This window comes from Leucoraja erinacea, chromosome 4 (genome assembly GCF_028641065.1).
Source record: "Leucoraja erinacea ecotype New England chromosome 4, Leri_hhj_1, whole genome shotgun sequence".
Lineage (NCBI taxonomy): Eukaryota > Metazoa > Chordata > Chondrichthyes > Rajiformes > Rajidae > Leucoraja > Leucoraja erinaceus.
In genome coordinates, this window is record NC_073380.1 from 34,427,614 (window position 1) to 34,448,036 (window position 20,423).

Here is a 20,423-nt window from a genome sequence, read left to right on the forward strand (position 1 = left end):
CACTGCCTCAATCTCAAGGATGTCATTCTTCAAATTAGGAGACCAAAACTGTACACAATACTCCAGATGTGGTCTTAACAGAGCCCTATACAACTGCAGAAGAACCTCTTTGCTCCTATACTGAAATCCTCTTGTTATGAAGGCCAACATTCCATTAGCTTTCCTCACTGCCTGCTGTACCTGCACGCCAACTTTCAGTGACTGGTGTACAAGGACACCCAGGTCTTGCTGCACCTCCCCCTTACCTAACCTAACCCCATTGAGGTAATAATCTGCCCCCTTGTTTTTGCCGCCAAAGTGAAAATGATCACCAATGCATCCACTATTTCTAGAGCCACCTCCCTGAGGACCCTGGGATGCAGACCATACGGCCCAGGGTATTTATCATCCTTCAGCCCCATTAGCCTACCCAATACTATTTCTTGCCTAATGAAAATGTATTTCAGTTCCTCTACCCCCTTGGAACCTCTGTCCTCCAGTACATCTGGGAGATTGTTTGTGTCTTCCTTAGTGAAAACATATTCGAAGTACCTGTTCAACTCTTCTGCCATTTCCTTGTTACCCATAATAATTTCACCCGTGTCTGCCTTCAAGGGACCTTGAGGTGCTCTGGTGCTGATTGTTATCGAGGATGACACATTTCCACTAATACGGACAGACCGAGGATGAGGAAGGCGAGGATCAACTTATCACTTCTGAGGTCTGAGGTTCCCACCTGCTTTAAAAGGGCATCAATAATACCAGTGCCCAAGAAGTGCAAGATGACGTGCCTCAATGACTATCGACCAGTGCCACTAACGTCCATGGTGATGAAGTGCTTTGAGAGGCTGATCAAATCAACTCGTACATCGACAGAAACCTGGACCCACTTTAGTTCGCTTACCGCCACAACAGATCAACGGTGGATGCGATCTCACTGGCTCTCCACTCCGCTGTGGACCACTTGGACAACAAAAACTCATAAGTTGGGCTGTTATTCATTGACTACAGCTCGGCATTTAATACCATCATCCCCTCCATGCTGGTTACCAAGCTCTCAGATCTGGGTCTCTGCGCATCCCTCTGCAATTGGAACCTCATCTTCCTCATTCACAGACCACAGTCTGTCCGTATTGATGGAAATTTGTCATCCTCGATAACAATCAGCACGGGAGCACCTCTAGGCTGCGTGCTCAGCCCCCTGCTGTACTCACTCTATATTCATGACTGCGTAGCTGGACATAGTGCGAACTCCATCATCAAGTTCGCCGACTACACCACTGTTGTGGGATGTATCACTGATGCCAACGAGTCAGAGTATAGAAGGGAGATCGACCGATTGACCAAATGGTGCCTGCACAATAACCTGGCTCTTAACACCAGCAAAACCAAGGAACTGATTGTGGACTTTGGAAGGGGTAGGATGGGGACCCACAGTCCCATTTATATCAACGTGTCGATGGTGGAAAGGGTCAAGAACTTCTAATTCCTGGGCGTGCATATTTCCGAAGATCTCTCCTGGTCCCAGAAAACTGATGCAATTTTAAAGAAAGCACATCGGCACTTCTACTTCCTGAGAAGATTACGGAATATCAGTATGTCGCGTAGAGAGCATGCTGACCGGTTGCATCGTGGCTTGGTTCGGCAACTTGAGCGTCCCGGAGTGGAAAAGACTGCAAAAAGTTGTAAACACTGCCCAGTCCATCATCGGCTCTGATCTCCCTACCATCGAGGGGATCTATCGCAGTCCCTGCCTCAAAAAGGCTGCCAACATCATCAATGACCCACACCATCCTGGCCGCACACTCATCTCTCCGCTGCCATCAGGTAGAAGGTGCAGGAGCCTGAAATCTGCAACAACCAGGTTCAGGAACAGCTTCTCCCCTACAGCCATCAGACTATTAAACACAACTTCAAACAAACCCTGAACTATAACAGCCTATTGCACTTTATCTGTTTATTTGTGTGTGTGTGTATATATATGGTACATGGATACACTGACCTGTTCTGTATTTATGCCTACAATATTCTGTTGTGTTGCAGCAAGGAAGAATTTCATTGTCCTATCTGGGTCATATGACAATAAACTCTCTTGACTTGATATCCATGGATTTCCTTCATATTGATAAATCTATCAATTTGTGTTTTGAAAGCACAAAATGATGCATAAAGGTTTACTTCCTCTGGGTGAGGAAATTTTGGATCATAAGGTCTAAATGGCCAAGTCCTTAAGGGGCTGTCCCGCTTGGACAACCTAATCCGCGAGTTAAGAAGAGTGTCCGCGACCTTCAAGCTCGAGGGCACCCGCCTGGAAAGCCTTGAGCTGGATCGACCGTCCGCGTTGAAACCGCGAGCTGAATCGATCAACCGCGCGGGTTCCAGGGAAAGCGGGGGAGCGCTGTTTGATGTTCACACCCGCGATGAAGAGCAAGGTAAAACGGCTGTGCAGTAACGGTAAGTCCCTTAGAGAGCGGGGGGGGGGGGGGGGGGGGGGGGTGAGATGGAGAGAGAAGGAGTGGAGACACTTTTAAGAAGTATAATAGAGTTTAGTGGGCAATTTACCTGCCGGTAGGTTTTCGTTGGTCGTGAAAACGCCTATGAGCCAATCAAAATGCCTGGTCAGCAAAGGAGATTGCCTGCGGCTGCCCTCGACTGCCTGTAACTTAATAGCGACCCCACTCCACTGCACTACGAGTTCAAAAGAACCAAATTTTACTTGTGGAACATTTTTCAGCATGCTGAAACATTTTCCGCGACCTAGCTGTGGCCACGAGTATTCGGGGACTTCTCTCAAGCATGAAGGAGAGTTCCAGCGACCTCATAGGACATCCTAGGACCACGTGTCGACCATGCTGCGAGTTTGAAGGTCAAAGACACTCTTCTAATCTTGCAGATTAAGTCGCCCAAGTGGGACAGCCCCTTTATCCTGAAACTGTGGTTTTGGTGTGACGCTTTCTGGCCAGAGGAAAATTTCCCTGTATCTAGTCTGTCAAGACCTTGAGAATGTTCTGTATGACACAGGTTTGCAACCTGGTCAGTTTCTAGGCAAAGAGCTGTATATCTGTAAATCAGTCTCTGGTATTCAACTTTACCATCAATAATTTAAATATAGATTCAGAAAACCAAATTGGTCAACTAGGATGTACGCTGATCCCTCCCACCAAAGAACACACATCCTGGACTGATCTGGGGAAGCTCTGTGATTGCAGAAATAAATTAGCATGGAACTAGCTCCAAAACATATTGTATTCTCATAATGTTTTCCTTGAAAATTGTGGAAATAGGAAAATTGTATATTATGATGTAATTTCTTCATTTAACTGTAAAGAATATCATTCTGAATCTGTGCAGCAATTTGATAAAATTTTCTCCTCCTGTTCTCCTGTACATAAAATTAGTTTACTCCCTGGTAATAGGAGTCAGTGCTAGTACCTATTCCCTCCATGATTAGCTCTTGAAATATGTTGCTAGCTATAGTTTAATGATGCGTGAAAAGATTTGTAGTGGATATGCTATTTGTGATCCTGTTGTCCTGTAATTTTTCTTTCAGAGGCATTGCCTGTTCAAGAGCGAGATGAAGATGATTTATCAGGTTTGTATTGAAATTGCCTTTCTATTTTTATTTCTATCTAATGTGAAAAATATCTAATGATAACTGCCTAACATAAAAAGGGTGAATATTATTAACAAATTCTCAATTTTATTACTTACAACAGCCAATGGATCTCAGAACTTGGATGTGGAATCTGAAATCCAAGGTTTGTTTGTCTAGGCTGCCTTGAGTTTTGTCCTGTCCTCTTATAGTTTCCAGTTTTCCAGCGTTACTTTGCTTGTCTGGGTGGTCAATGTTTTGAGCTGTACGCAAAGCTTTTCAAAAGGAGTCTTTCAATCTGCATTGGGGTACAATACCACATTTCTTTCCTATGCTGCATCTCTATCTCTCTTGAAATATCTATAGGCAATGAGACATGGTGAGTATTAGAATTGGCCTTGTTTCTCTCCTCTAATGGGCATTCTCCTGCAAAACTCATTGGATAGTTATTGGGTATAGAATGTAGAGCTGCCCATCTCGCTTATATCTTCTCCATTCTGAAGCGCTTATTGGCCGCTGTGATTTCTCAGCTACCATCTTGAGTATCTGGTAATTCAAAATTGCTAGCTTTGGTCAAACTCCAAATAGTTGGACCTTGAAGGAAAGAGATGATGGATTCTTATGGTGTAAATATACTCAGTTCGAACACAACAAATTTTAGAAATACAAATTTAAATTGAATTGATGGAAGCTTTTTTGTTCTTATATGGTGTGTGGCTTAATTAATAAAGATATTGGTTACATTGGTTGTAGGGATTTTGAAACGGTTTGTTTTGAATGCAACACAGCAGTTTGCATTAAAATAAGCTGCAGATGCTTTAAACGTATTTCCTCAGCTTCGTCCTTGTCATAGGCATTAAAAATTGAACCGTCTTCTTGTCTTACAGATGCCATGCCTCTTCCTGAGGCAGTGGAAGATCTTGTGGAGAAAGGTGGGCATCATTTTAAAGTGTAATTTTTAGTCTCTTCGGTAAGGTATTTATAGATTGTGAGCTACAACCAAACATAAACACACTGGAAAATAGCCCGTTCATCTAGCTTGTCCAGGTTAGTTGAGATGCTTTTTACATCAACATACCGATACTCTGGGAAAGCTGATAGATATTTTATCTTTGAGGTGAATCATTCGATTAAATATTTTTGAAATCAGTATTCCAGTATTTTATTCAGCTAACAGTTTACCTAATTGCAAAATAATGCTTACAGTTAGGTGAAAAATTTGAATAATTTATTTTTTGATAAACTCTTAACTGTCCCATATTTAATGGACCTTGAGGTTATGTTGAGGACATTTTTGTTCTCCTTTGCTAGAACGAACTTAACAAAGTAATAGGATCAAAGTAACTTGTATCTTCTTGCAATCATTAATAAAACATAAATCTATAACTAGAAACAATAACTAGAACATCTAATTACTGGATAATATTAAAGACAATAACAAAAGTAAATAATGGACCCTTATTTGCTGTGATGGGGCTAAACTATGGGCGAAGAGGCATAATGTGGAGCAATGTGATACAGTGCCCTCCGTAATGTTTCCGACAAAGACCCATCATTTATTTATTTGCTTCTGCACTCCACAATTTGAGATTTGTAATAGAAAAAAATCACATTGGTTAAAGTGCACATTGTCAGATTGTAATAAAGGCCATTTGGAAACTTTTATTGCTGTTTATCAACATGAGGACCAAAGTTGTGCCAATGAAAGTCAAATAAGCCGTTATGAGACTGAGAAACAAGATTAAAACTGTTAAAGACATCAGCCAAACTTTAGGCTTACCAAAATCAACTGGAACATCATTAAGAAGAAAGAGAGCACTGGTGAGCTTACTAATTGCAAAGAGACTGGCTGGCCAAGGAAGACCTCCACAGCTGATGATAGAAGAATTCGCTCTGTAATAAAGAAACATGCCAAAACACCTGTCAGACGGATCAGAAACACTCTTCTGGAGTCAGGTGTGGATTTGTCAATGACCACTGTCTGCAGAAGACTTCATGAACAGTAATACAGAGGCTACACTGCAAGATGCAAATCACTGGTTAGCTGCAAAAATAGGATGGCCAGGTTACAGTTTGTCAAGAAGTACCTAAAAGAGCAACTGCAGTTCTGGTAAAGGGTCTTGTGGACAGATAGAATAGATAGAATAGAATATGTTTATTGTCATTGCACAAAACTGATCAACAAAATTCCATTTGCTTCTTCTCTGTTAAAAGAAATACAACACGACACCAATGCACATATGTACAGTTAATAGTAGAATATAAATACATTTTAAAAAGAGATTAAAAGAATTTAGCGGTATTCCTCGAAGTTACTTCTTGCTTCCCAGTGTTCACTATTGGAGTTAAGCTCTTTTATCGTACAATGGTAGAAACTATTTTTTAGTCTACCAGTGCGAGCCTGCAGAGACCTGAATCGCCTCCCGGAGGGTAGCAGAGTAAAAAGGTGGTTGGCAGGGTGGGATGTGTCCTTCTTGATATTTATGGCCCTGCGCAAACATCGGGCCTTGTATATGTCATCCAAGGAGGGCAGGTTAGCGTTTGTAATGCGCTGCGCAGTTTTTATAATTCCCTGCAGCGCCCTCCTCTCAGCCACAGTACAGCTAGCAAACCGCACCAGGATTCCATAGGTGAGGATACTTTCCACGGCGCATCGATAGAAGGACAGCAGCAGCAGCGGCTGTGAGACGTTAGCTCTCCGTAGAGACTTTAGGAAATACAGCCGCTGATGAGACCTCTTCACGAGAGTGATGGTGTTCATTTGCCATTTGAGGTCCTGGGAGATGTTGACTGTCTCCACCATGTCTCCTTTGATGTATAAGGGAGCAGGTTCCTCTCTCCTCTTCCTCCTGAAATCAATGACAAGTTCTTTTGTCTTTGATGGGTTTTGTACCAGGTTGTTTTTGGTACACCAGACGATCAGTTTTTGGACTTCATCCCTGTAGGCAGACTCGTCATCGTTGTTTATCAGTCCCACCACAGTCGTGTCGTCCGCAAACTTGATGATCCTGTTTGTACTGTGTGTTGGTATACAGTCGTAAGTGTATATTGTGTACAAGATTGGACTCAGCACACATCCTTGTGGCGCACCTGTGCTAAGCGTCAGGACTGGGGAGTAATTGGACCCAATCCTGACAGTCTGTGGGCAGTCTGTTAAAAAGTCCTTAATCCATCCACATATGTTTGCATTATCACCTAAATCAGACAGTTTGTCCACCATTCTGCTGGGGATGATAGTATTAAATGCAGAACTAAAATCTACAAATAACATCCGCACATATGAGCCAGGACGCTCCAGATGTGCCAGTGCAGAATGTAGAGCTGTGTTGATGGCATCTTCCGTTGACCTATTAGCTCTATACACAAACTGATGCTGATCCAGGGTGGGTGGGAGTGAGGACTTAATGTGGGCCAGGACTAGCCGTTCAAAACATTTCATCACGGTCGAAGTGAGAGCAACAGGTCTATAGTCATTCAAGCTCGTAATGAATGTTTTTTTGGGTACAGGCACGATGGTAGCAGTCTTAAAGCATTTAGGGACAGTGCACGTTAACAGAGGGAGGTTAAAGATTTTGCTAAAAACCTCCGCTAACTGGTCTGCACAGTCCTGCAATACTCTCCCTGAGATGCCATCTGCAGCCTTCCTGGGGTTGAGCCTGCGGAGTGTTCTTCTGACGTCCTCCGTACTCACAGCGAGTGGCGGGTTGTCGGTGCTGGGTGTGGCTGCAGGTGCAGGCTCTGCCTCATTCAGCTCAAACCGGGTGTAGCTGAAATTACTAATCCGTGAAACAACTTACGGAATCGCTTCTACGTCTTTCCCAGTTTCTACATATCCATCCCAATTCATGGGGAACAGAATTGGATGCAAACTCTAGTTGTGGCCAAGCAACTGTTTGGAAGGAGACAAACATAACCTCACTGCCTTTTTTTATTCCATGCCACATTTTAACAATTCCATGGATCCCTTACTTTACCAATTGTGCCCTCAACTTGTCCTGCTATTTTTAAGGACACCCTGGTTTAATAGTAAGATTAAACGAGTACTTACCAGTACGAAGTTTGATCTGTATTTTATGAGGAGTTACGATGAGGGATTACGTGAAGAACCCACCCAGCGCGCAGGCGCGGCATACTTCCAAGCAGCGGTGTGGAATCACAGATAGACACTAGTTGAAGTAAAGATAGTGAAGACCAACGAGACATTAGTCCGAATTTGATCTATATAATGAGGGTGGGAGCGGAGGGCACGTAATCCCTCATCGTAACTCCTCATAAAATACAGATCAAACTTCGTACTGGTAAGTACTCGTTTAATCTTACTATTTTACTTCGGAGTCACGTGAGTGACTACGTGAAGACTTCAAAGGTCTGTGATTTCAAACCGTGTAACAGTTATATCACTCACTGCCGAAAGATCATCGAGGGAGGAAGTGGTAGCTAGAGACCAACAAGTTTGTTTAGTTATAAAAGAAATATTTATTAACTATAACAAAAAACAAAATAGCTCCCATGGGCTTTAAATCATAACTTTGCGGTTTTTAAAACGGTATCCGCAAAGACGTCCTGTTCCATCAGCGGTTTGTTGTAAAATCGTTGGAATGTCGATTCCCTTGACCATCCCGCTGCTCTGAGGATGTGGTCGAGGGGAACCTGCATCCTATCCGCCGCTGAGGTGGACGCTGCCCTGGTTGAATGGGATTTAAAAACATTTGTGTTAATCCCTGCCATGCTGAGGACCTGTTTCAACCATCTGGATAATGTTTGGCTGGTTACCCGTCCAAAAGGCTTTCTGTGGCTAACCCATAAGGCTTTCTCTCTCCCTCTTAGCGTTTGGGTTGTGTCTAGATAATGATGAAGGTGGGTCACCACACACAGCCTAGGTTCTGGAGGGTAAGCCCGGAAGATCAACGGGGAGTTTGATGTACCTGGTCTACTTTGTTTTACCAACCCCGGCATGGTGAAAGTAATGGTATCTGGGGTGGTCACCATGTGGTTCAGATTAAGCTGATGGAGCGACTGAACCCTTTGAGCTGAGACAAGCGCCATGAGCATGAGGGTTTTGTAAGTGGCCTGTTCCAGGCTCAGGGATCCCACCGGAGGCCAACCTCGAAGGTGTGTGAGAACTACACTCACATCCCACATGTGAGTGTATCTAGGTGTAGGGGGTTTGGTATTAAAGATCCCCTTAAGGAGTCTGATGACTAGAGGGTGGGATCCCACACTATGCTGTTCTATCGGCATGAGGTATGCGGACAGTGCGCTCCGAGCCGTATTGATGGCACTGTAGCTCATCTTGAGATCATGGTGCAGGTGGGCCAGGAACTCCAGCACATCCGAGATCGAAGTCGTCGTGTAGGATGTCCCTGCGTCCAGACAGTACTGTTCCCATTTCCTGATGAAGGTCAGGTACTGTTTCTTGGTGGAGACTCGCAGGGATGCCGACATGGTGGTGATTGTTCTGTCTGATAACCCCAATCCCCGGTAAGGCCTGTTCAAAATCTGGAAACCAGGAGTTTCAATTTTTGGTGGCATGGATGGCTAATGCCAGTTACCGGGTGAGTCAATAATTGGGGGTGGTGTTGAAGGACCATTGGTGTCTCTACCACCATGTCGTGGAACATTGGGAACCATGGTTGGGTAGGCCAGTCGGGCACGACCAGAATGCCAGAGGCTGAGTCTGCCTGAATTTTCTGGAGTACCCGACTGATGAGGCAGAAGGGAGGGAAAGCATAGAAAAAGAAATTTCCCCAGTCCAGCGTGAAGGCATCTACCGCTGCTGCCTCTGGGTCTGGTTCCCAAGCCACATACATGGGTAGTTGGTGATTTAACCTAGACGCAAACAAATCTATATCTGGCGTACCATATTGCTTGATAATTTTAGCAAATAATTTTGGGTCCAACATCCATTCGATGTTGTCGTTGAATTTTCGTGACCTGGTGTCCGCCACTAAATTTAGTTTGCCTGGTAAGTAGGCAGCTGATAGCCAAATATGTCTCTCGACACACCATTGCCAGATTATAGCAGTTAATTTGTCGCATGATACTGATTTAATGCCACCCATGTGCTGGATATAAGATACTGCCGTAGTGTTGTCGATCATAATTCTAACATGCACGTGTCGCATACCAGATGCATATGCTTTTAGCCCATAAAAGGCGGCGAGCATTTCCAAAAAGTTAATGCCCAGTGATTGTAGTAGCGATGCCTCTGAGTTAGTCCATCTGCCACCTGTGCTGTCTTTGGAGTTAGTAGCTCCCCAGCCTAAAGCACTGGCATCCGTTGCAATGGTTATGTTAGGATTGGTTACGGTGATAGGACTGTGACTGTGCCAAATATTATCAACCCACCACTGAAGTTCTGATTTGGCTTCAGCGGGTAAATCCATTTTGCGATCATAATGCCCCCTATGAAGGCGTAATGCATGAGTCCTTGCTCTTTGTAAATTTTGATAATGCAAGGGCCCATGTTGGGCAGCCGGAAATGCTGCTACTATAGAGCCAATAACTCTGGCTACATGCCGTATTCTAGGTTGCGGTGTGGCAATTAAATGGCTACAAGCTTCAATGAGTGAAACTGTTTTGTTTCTGGGCAGAGTGACAGTCATGTGAATCGTGTCAATAGTGAAGCCTAAGTAATCCATGTTAGTAGTAGGCTCCAATATTGATTTATCTGGGTGGAGGATAAAACCCAAAGTTTCAAGGAGTTGTTTAGTGGCTAACACTCCTGCGACAGCTTGTTCCCGTGTTCTTCCTAATATGAGAACATCGTCCAGATAGGCCACTACTAAATGTTTTAGTTCTCTCAATTTTTTCATGGCCACTTTAAGAATTTTCGTAAATAGTCTGGGAGCTGTCGTTAAACCATTGGGCAAAGCTCGGTACTGCCATAGCTGGCCCCTCCAGATAAATTTCAGATATTTAAAGTAATCTTTATGAATGGGTACCAAATAGTAAGCATCTTTGATATCTATGCTTGCCATGTAGTATCCCTTGGAGATCAGTTGTCTGGCAGTGACAAATGTCTCCATTTTGAAATGTTGATACTCAACAGACTGATTGAGTGATGTCAGATCAATAATAATGCGACATCCACCATCTTTTTTGGTTTTGAGAAAAATATTTGATACAAATTCTTGCGGCTCGTGTGTGGTCATTTCTATGATGCCTTTAGCCACGAGCCGATCAAGTTCAGCTTGTCCTTCTACCTTCTCAACTGCCGAGGGAAGGAACACCCTTTGGGGCATGTGCTGAACTGGCGGTTCTACGCCTGGTTTGAATTCAATCTTGTATCCACTAATACTGTTGAGTATAAACTGATTGTTAGTAAGGGAGCACCAAACATGCTTGAAGAACCTCAAACGTCCCCCTGTTAATACTACACCCTTTGTCTGTGTATGTTGACAGGAACCAGACCCACCTACCTCCATGTTCACTTGTGGGGTCGTTTCCGGTGGGTCTCTGGCCCAAGGTTGTCCGTGTTGGTGCTGCGGTGGGGCGGCGCATCTTCCCACGGCTCCGCCCTGGGCCCCGCTCTAAAAAAGAGCACTGGGGGTAGTGGGAGGCGGTCACCAGGCTTTCACCAGCTCGGTATCTGCTGGTGGCTGCCGAGGCGTGCGGCCAACTGGGTGTCTTCGCCCTGCTCGGTCCTGGCCCTGCCCTCATGAGGCCTACTGGTTTTGCCGCCTCTTCCAACTCCTTGAGCCTTTTGGCCAGATCCGCACCAAATAGCAGCGCCTGTCGTTCGGGCGCTGGAGCTTTACAGAGGCCGGCATATGTTGGGTTGAGGGCAGGCCTGATGTTGTCCCGCCGTAGGTTGTTTAGCTCATACGTGGTGCTGCACATCAGTGCGAGGGCATCCTGCTGGGGTATGGTCAAGTCTTCATCCCCAACGGACCGAGCAAAGGCGGTGACGGCTGCTGAGTGGAGCTTCAGGACTCGCTGCATTTTGACCTCCTGAGCCCTTATGTGCTGCCCCAGCTGGTTCCAGATCTGCCCATTTACCGTCTTGACCCTCAGCGCCTCGCAATTTTCGGGCGCGATGTAGTTGTCAAGGGCCTGCTGGACAGCCTTGTCCTGCAGCGGGTTGTTGGACAGCCTGTTTATAGTTGCCGCCATTCTGGGTGGCAACACCATCCCAGTTGTTGGGTGGTGCCGCATATCGGCCCACTACACCCAGTAGCTCTTCTTCCGGCACGCCCGGCATGCTGACGATATCCTCCGCCTGCCCTTGGGATAGGCCAGCCCAGTCCTGGCCTCCCTTACTGCCCTCGAATATAGAGGGTACAGAAGGGTGTGGAGAGGAGGAGGCCAAAGCCCGTCCTCCTGGGAGATGCCGCATCTCCTCATTAATCATACGCTCGAGGAGCTGCCTCATGCAGCTTATCCGAGCGTCTCCCCTTTTCGGTGGGGGAGAGTGTTCCCGTTCCTCCGAATCATCGGAGGACACCGGCCGGTCGGTTTTCTGTGTCGCCTTCCTCCCTGTGCGGGGCGTTGAGATCTGCAGCACTGGGGGCGGCTCGGTGTCGGGTGAGCGGGAGCGTTGAAAAAGCTCCTCCGCTGCGAGAGGCTGCCGTCCCGCTATGGACCCGTCCTCGGGTGGAGTAGGGCAGGCAGTCCTCCTGGCTGGTCGCTTGCGAGAGGCCATTATTCTCTCTAGCGCGACTCTGTAACAAAAAAGACACTTACCTGAGGTCTCGTCTTTATGCTGCAGCTGGAGAGCCTGGCTCCAGCTGCTGCCGCTGTTGCACTGCTGACGTAATGCCGCGCCTGCGCGCTGGGTGGGTTCTTCACGTAGTCACTCACGTGACTCCGAAGTAAAATTGAACTCTGACTCCTGATATAATCAAGAAAGGCCATGTTGACAACTGCCTGTTTTCCTTTTACCAATTACAAGTAGACCAATTCTATTTTTAAATACATTGGCTGTTTTGTTGTCACTCACCTGATAATTTGATTTTTCATGGTAATATTTTTAAAGTTAATTCTTGAATTTTGGCTATTAAATTTTAATCTTGAATCTTTTTGCAAAAAGATGTGTAGGATTTCGTGAAAAGACATTTTTCATGCAGCAAAAATGCAAACATGTCACAGATTCTGGAATCATATTCAACACCAAACTGCATCAGAAGAGGCTGTTAAAGTTATGAAATCCAAATGTTGTTTACTTCACATGAGCTTCTTGGCCTAGATCATTTCACATATATGCCTGCACAGTTTTCTGGATCCTGAATAGTATTGATTGACCAAAATAAAATCATTATGGATGAGTACCACTTCTGCAGGAATCCATTGAATAATTGAAGGATTTGCAGCAGGTTTTTACTTATATTTCTTACAATACTGATTCTTGAGTTATAAACCAATATTAAGCCAAGAACTGTTGAAGGAAAAATGTGTAACTGGTTTACCATCAGCAGGAGAGGATAATTTCTGTTAAACTTTGGATGCTTGAACTATTTGAAATGTAGACGTTGAAACACTACTTGGTTTTTAGCTTCACAAATCATTTATCTGCCAATTAGGAACGTATTTAGTAACATAACTCCTCATTTCCTCACAGAGGATGATACCTTGGAGGCTACAGACAAACATCCAACTGAAGAAGGTATCAGTTTTCATTTCATTTTAAACTGCAACACTAAATTCTATTGTGTGGCTTTTAGGAACATTTTTGTTATTTGCTCATTTGTTTCTGAACTTTGTGCAGCAATGAAGTGCGATCATTTATTTATTAGTACAATAAATCTGGAAGTTCATAAGGGACAGGAGGAGAATTTGGCCATTCAGCCCACCAAGTCTACTGCCATTCAATCATGGCTGATCTATCTCTCCCTCCTAACCCCATTCTCCTGCCTTCTCTCCCTAACCTCTGACACTTGTACTAATCAAGAAGCAAACATCAAATTCAGGTTTTATTTTTATCTAAACTATTGATATAGGTTGGTTATAATTTAAATTTCTACAATTTGACCATATCGTATTATCTATATACGTTTAAAACTGTGTGTGTGGGTGTGTGTCATTATGCCTTTGAAACGTATCTCCTCGAAAACCAGGGAGAATTTTACATATTTCGGTAAGGATTTACCTAATAATTTCAGAAATCCACTCTTTTGTAAATTTGGTCAATTAATTTCCCAGATTTTGAATAAAATTGTTCACAAAACTAAAATTTAAAAAAATAATTGCCGCTTGCCAGCTGCTGACATCACAATGCCCACATGTCCACCAATCGAGGCCCACCTACCTCCTGCCCCCCCCCCCCCCCCTGCTGGTCCCGCCGCCCCCCCCCCCCCACCGCTGTGGATTAAAGCATTATTTCTTTTTTTTTCATAGCATTTAATTTTATTGTTTCTCTCTGTCCCTCCCTTATTAAGCTCTTTGTAGAAGATTGTTGCCCATCTGCTTCTGCAAGCATAAACACTAGTATAATCCCGTGTTATTTCATGTATGGTATCAGATTATTCTTTGGTTGTGTGGATTATGGACAGATTAAATGTGTGAAGGAGGAGAAAGAAACTGAGTGATTGCAGATGGGGTTAAAAAGAAGGGTGTGTGTGAAAGGACCTAGTAGATTTGAAGGAGAGAGAAAGGGGTAGAGAGGAGCAGGTTACCTGAAATTGGAGAATTCAATTGTGGTGCCATGAGATTGTAAACTTTACTTTGTGCTTGGCATTAGCAGCAGTGGAGGTAGTTGAGGAAAAAGGTCAGTGTGACAAGACTTGACAATTTCATTTAAAAACATAAGTTTTGGTCGACAGTCAATATGGATTCCGAACATACAGATCAACATCTATGGCACTAATGGAACTAATCGAGAAAATCACAAATTGCATAGATAATAAAAAACTTGCAGTGGGAATATTCATAGACTTAAAAAAAAAAGCATTTGATACCGTAAATCACGACATTTTACTCATGAAACTGGATACGTATGGCATCAGAGGGGTTGGATTGGATTGGGTGAGAAGCTATTTAAGAAACAGGCAACAATTTGTAGAAATAGGTGAACATAAATCAACTTACATGAACATAACTTGTGGAGTACTTCAAGGGTCTGTGTTAGGTCCAAAGCTTTTCATAATATACATTAACGACATATGCAAAGTATCAAATATACTGAAATTGATTATATTTTACGATGATACGAATATTTTTTGTTCCGGTGACAATTTGAAGCAGTTTTTGGAAGTCATCACATCAGAAATGAATAAATTAAAACAGTGGTTTGATGTCAACAAATTGTCTCTAAATTTAAGCAAAACAAAGATTATGCTATTTGGAAAACATAAAACAAACCCTCAAGTACAATTGAAAATAGATAACATAAGTATTGAAAGAGTATATGAAAATAAATTTCTTGGTGTGATCTTAGACCACAAAATCTGCTGGAAACCACATATAAACCACGTCAAAGCAAAACTGGCAAAGTCTATAGCAATATTGGGAAAATCAAGACACATTCTGGACCACAAATCATTACATACTCTGTAAAACACACTCATATTGCCATATCTGAGTTACTGTGTGGAGATATGGGGTAACACCTACAAAACCAACCTACAGCCGTTATGCACATTACAAAAAAGAGCAATAAGAATTATCAATAACGTTGGATATCTTGAACATACCAATTTATTATTCTTAAAGTCACATACACTGAAGTTCACCGATCTGGTTAAATTTAAGACTGCGCAAATCATGTACAAAGCTAGAAATAATTTACTTCCAAGAAATATACAAAAACTGTTTATGGAAAGACAGGGTGGGTATAATTTGAGAGGGGAATATAATTTTGAAAGAATATAATTTTGTCAGAACAACTTAAAAGTATGCACATAGCAATCTGGGGTGAATTTGTGGAATGGTCTGGAACAGGCAGGAGATAAAACTTAGCACAAACATAATTCAGTTTAAAAAGATGTACAAAAACACTTTTTTTAAAGGATACTGGGATGAGGATAGGTGATTGTGAGTGGGATATTTGTTATACTGATTGTATTGGGAAGGGTGATTATGGGGTGATGGGTTGTATATACAACTAAGAGATACTGTAAAGTATATGAGGGTTTTTTCTTTTCTTTTTTCTTTTTTTCTCTCTTTTTTGTATGGCTTTGTAAATATTTGATTAGTGTATAAATGTAAATAATTTGGTGTACATATAGTTGCTGGTGTACATACATACAGCTGCTAAGTTTGTATAAGATAATTACAAGCAGTTGAATAAGGGGTGGGAATTAATAAGCTTTGGCTTCTTCCTGCTCCTTTTCGGACACATACAATTTCATTTATTTATAGATATTGTTAATGACACGTAATAAATATTCTTGTTTTGTTTTTTGTATGCTGTTTCACACTTGCTTTTTATTATTTTATTCTGTTCGAAATAAAGAATTAAATAAATAAATAGATAAATAGATGAAGTGTGTGAATGGGTAAAATTAAAATGGTGCCAACTGGAAGCTTCAGATGGCCATGTTGGACAGAGTGCATGTGCTTGGAAACATAGACACCTTATCTGCCTTTGATCTCACCCATTTAGTGGAGGCTGTGTCAGAATACCAAATGTAATAACAAGTTTGGAGAAGGTGCAAGTGAATCTCTGTGAATGACTGTTTACATCTCTGAATGGTGATAAGAGAGGAGGTGTAGGGGCAGGTGTTACATCTACATTTGCAGAGGAAATGGGTGGGGAAGAGAGGGATAAGTGAATCTTGGAGTTATAAAGTGTCTCTGTGGAAAGCAGAAAGGGGCGGGGAAGGAAGACATGACTGGTGGTGTGATCATGTCGATGCTGGGGAAATTGTCAAAAATGACGTGTTGGACATGAAGGCTGATGGGTGAAAAGTAGGGACCAAGATGACTCTATCCATGTTCTGCCAGAGGGGAGGCGAGGTGAGATCAGAAGTATGGGAGGTGTGAAGTTGTGGGTGATGGTTCCCACAACCTGACTGGAAAGGAATCCTCGTTTCCTGAGAGAAAGGAAGGCATCTTTATAGGTGTTGTGAATGGAAACAGATGGAGAAAGGGGAAAGATGTGTCAAAAATAGTCCATGTGAATTTGAAGGCTGGAAGTTAGTGGTACGTTGATGAAATTGATGAGTTTCACACGGCTGCAGGAGGCAGCACCAATGTAGTCGTCCGTATAGCAGAATGGTTCCATCCCTGGTTAGATGACTAGGTCAGCGTGTGTCCTGCCCTTATTGCCTCCTGACACCTCAAGGCCTTTAGATTATTCACAAGATACAACTCAGCAACATGATGGAATAATTTGGGTTTAGTGAATGTGTGCAGCAGCAACAGCTTGGATTTTTTTTTAAATCAAGAGTAAAGTAGTTCACTAGATTGGCATCTCATCACCCTAAAGATTCCTTCCTTCCATCTTTGTTGCACAGTGGCTGTAGTGTGTACCATCTACAAATGACGCTGAAGTTACTCTGAAACCCTTGGCCTCCCCCACCAAGGAGGAAAAAGACAGCAAGTAAATGGGAACATGGTTACCTGAAGTTCCTCTTTGAACGTACACCATCCTGTCTTGGAAATGTATCATCAGTCTTTTATCATAGTTAAGATCATGTTCTGGAACTATAAAGCAACCGTGGGAGTCCTTTCACCAAAATAACTGTAGTTCAAGGTGGCAATAGGCCACCACCTTCTCAAAGGTCCAAGCAGTGATTTGAACATTTTCTCAAAGGCCCAAGCAATAATTTGAATGCTAGCCTTGGCGTGAATCCTAGATCCCGAAACCAAATGGTAAAAGTGCCTCGGTAATTAGGTGTAATGATCATAATTTGAATATGTGTTTGAGAGAAAGAGAGTAAAAATAGAGAAAATGTAGATCTTCTTGAGTGCATATCTCCAATGGCCACCCTGTGGCACAAAACTACTTAGCTCGTTAGCTGTTCCTGTGCACCACCAGCGTGGATTTTCATCTTGGTTTAAATGCCTCCATTTTCTTTAAATAGCAACAGTGAATCAAGGTGCCAGCTCCAGATTTGAAATCACAAATTTCAAAATTATTAAATGCTTTCTTTGGGGTTTTTTTCATCAATGTGAATTACACAGAAGATCACCCAGAAGTGAGTGAGCCCTTGGAGTCTGACCCCTCAGACACATAACATCTGGAAAACGGATTAGTCAGGAATTTAATTACAATTTCACCAGTTGTTTTTCTACCAACTTGTTTTCCTAAAGCAATCTCAATATCATGCACTTTGTTTGGAATCAAGGTATCTGGAGTCATCGTCGACATTTGTTTTGCTAAATTTGATTTCCCAGATTGTGTCTACAAGATTGTGTAATTCTGCATAAACCTAATTTAATAGCATAAATGTCAAGAGGTATCTCCTGGATTCTGTATCCCTGAAATTGGAATTAAAGTTATAACTTTTTTGGATTTTGTAAGGATCTGTACACTTCAGGTTTTATATATATGTGTTCCCATTTTTTTTATCCATAGGTGAACCAAAAGAAGAAGCAGTTGCACCTGAACCAGGTAAACAATAACTGCTTAATGTGGAGGAAAATAGGAGACTTGTATTTATGTTAGCCAGTAATTTTACTTAGCCACTAACTGAGTCACAAATAGACCTCATTAAGAAGTGTTCTTATAAGATGTTATTTATTAAGCCTGTTGCATTTTAATTTGTTGGTGTATGGATCAAATTGTAGTATAAACCGAGCTTTCCTCATGGCAATATTTCTACTTTGTTAAAGAATTTGTTCTCTCCAACTATCACAGAGCAGTACAGCACAGCAGCAGGCCCTTCGGTTCACAATGACGTGCTGAACATAATGCGAGGTTAAACTAATCTGTTCTGCCTGCACATGTTCGACATATCTCCATTTCCTGCATAACCATGTGCCTATCTAAAAGTATTTTAAATGCCACTGTTGAATCCGTCTCCATCACCATCCCTGGCAATATGATCCAAGCATTCACCACTCTCTGCATAAAAAAACTTGCTCCAGACATCGTTAAATTTTGCCCCTTTCACCTTAAATCTATGCCCTCGAGTCTTTGACATACTACCCTGGGATAAAGGTTCTGACTATCTACACTACCTCTGCCTCTAATAATTGTGTATACTTCTCTCAGTTCTCCTCTCAACCTCTGACACTCCAAGAGAAAACAATGCAAGTTTGTCCACCTATCCTTATACTAATTACCCTCTAATGCAGGCAAGATTCTGATGAACCTCTTCTGCATCCCGCATCCCGCAAAACATAAATGCTATTAAAGGTCTTGCCATTAACTGTAAACTTTCCTCTTGCATTTGACCTCGCAAATTTCAACACCTTACACCTGCTCGAATGAAACTCCATTGGCCATTCCTTCACACATTTCTGTAACTGATTGATATCCCGCTGTAACCTTTGACAACCTTCCTCACTGTGCTCAACTCCAATTTAGGTATTGTCTGCAAACCCAATAGCCAATCCATCCATATTTACATGCAAGTCGTCTATATTTATCACAGTTATATATCCCATTCTCTTCCAAAAATGAGTAAATCCTGTCCCAAAGCATTGTTACCACTGCCAGGCACACTGGTCTTCTCGAATTATTTCTACTTCCTTTCTTCACAAAGGAACAACATTAGCTACTCTCTAATCCTCTAGGACAGTGTTTCTTAAATTGGTGAATGGTTCACCCAAGGGCGAATGAAATTATTTTGGGTTGAATGAAATTGGAGGGGTGAATGAAGGGTGAATGACAATTTATTCAGATATTTATATATATTTTTTCTATATTTAAAAAAGGCATTGCCATTAAAGTGGTTAGTAACCTCTTAGATGATAGACAATAGGTACAGGAGTAGGCCATTTCGCCCTTACAGCCAGCACTACCATTCAATGTGATCATGGCTGACTCAGCCACAATCAGTACCCCATTCCTGCCTTCTCCCCATATCCCTTGACTCTGCTATCTTTAAGAGCTCTATCTAACTCACTGTTGAAAGCATCCAGAGAACCGAGCTCCACCGCCCTCTGAGGCAGAGAATTCCGTAGACTCACAACTCTCTGAAAAAGTATTTCCTCATCTCTGTCCTAAATGGCTTACCCCTTAAACTTATTAGTTTTAATGGCAGTGGAGCTGGAAATTTGGTATGTTTTTTTCTCTCTACCTATGGTTTTATAATTTCAAAGTAGCAGGATATTTCCCACATTTACTGTAATATAACCTTTTAATGAAGACCAGACAAGCTAGTGGGATCATCAATTTATAAATGGCAAGACTGGAGGATTGCCGTAGGAAATTGTTGAGCTGTAAAGCACTTAGGCGATTTATTTCGGCGACTAGAGGCTCTCACTTAACTTTTTTTTCCCTGTTGCCAGCCGGGCATCCTTGACAGCTTTTTAGGTTGCCAAATGGCAGTTTAGGCAGTCATTTCAGACGGTTTGCATGATGCGTGCGATAATGTGCTCGTTACTAGTTGGAATTAAGCTCAATGAAGCGTTCACATATCATGTTCAAGAAGGAACTGCAGATGCTGGAAAATCGAAGGTAGACAGAAGTGCTGGAGAAACTCAGCGGGTGCGGCAGCATCTGTGGAGCGAAGGAAATAGGCAACGTTTCAGGCCGAAACCCATCAGTCTGAAGAAGGGTTTCGGTCCGAAACGTTGCCTATTTCCTTCGCTCCATAGATGCTGCCGCATCCACTGAGTTTCTCCAGCACTTTTGTCTGCATTCACATATTATTTCTGCTTCAAATAACTCACAATCTAAACATATTCACCAATCAAGACATGATGTATACCACAATGACACGCAGCAAAATTATAATACAATATCTCAACTCTTTTTACACATTGCAATTAATGCAATTTCTATTAGTTCTTTCCACTTCCA

General features: G+C 42.6%; 1 protein-coding gene across 4 annotated transcripts in view; it reads left to right on the forward strand.

Annotated features, from left to right (window-relative positions):
• Positions 1–20,423, forward strand: part of unm_hu7910 (un-named hu7910) — a 207,288-nt gene that overhangs the window by 119,499 nt on the left and 67,366 nt on the right. For all 4 annotated transcript variants that reach the window (XM_055633993.1, XM_055633995.1, XM_055633996.1 and 1 more), the window contains 4 exons: positions 3,530–3,571; positions 4,459–4,503; positions 13,131–13,175; positions 18,030–18,065. In XM_055633993.1, the coding sequence (XP_055489968.1) occupies positions 3,530–3,571; positions 4,459–4,503; positions 13,131–13,175; positions 18,030–18,065 (168 nt within the window). The remainder of the gene's footprint in view (positions 1–3,529; positions 3,572–4,458; positions 4,504–13,130; positions 13,176–18,029; positions 18,066–20,423) is intronic.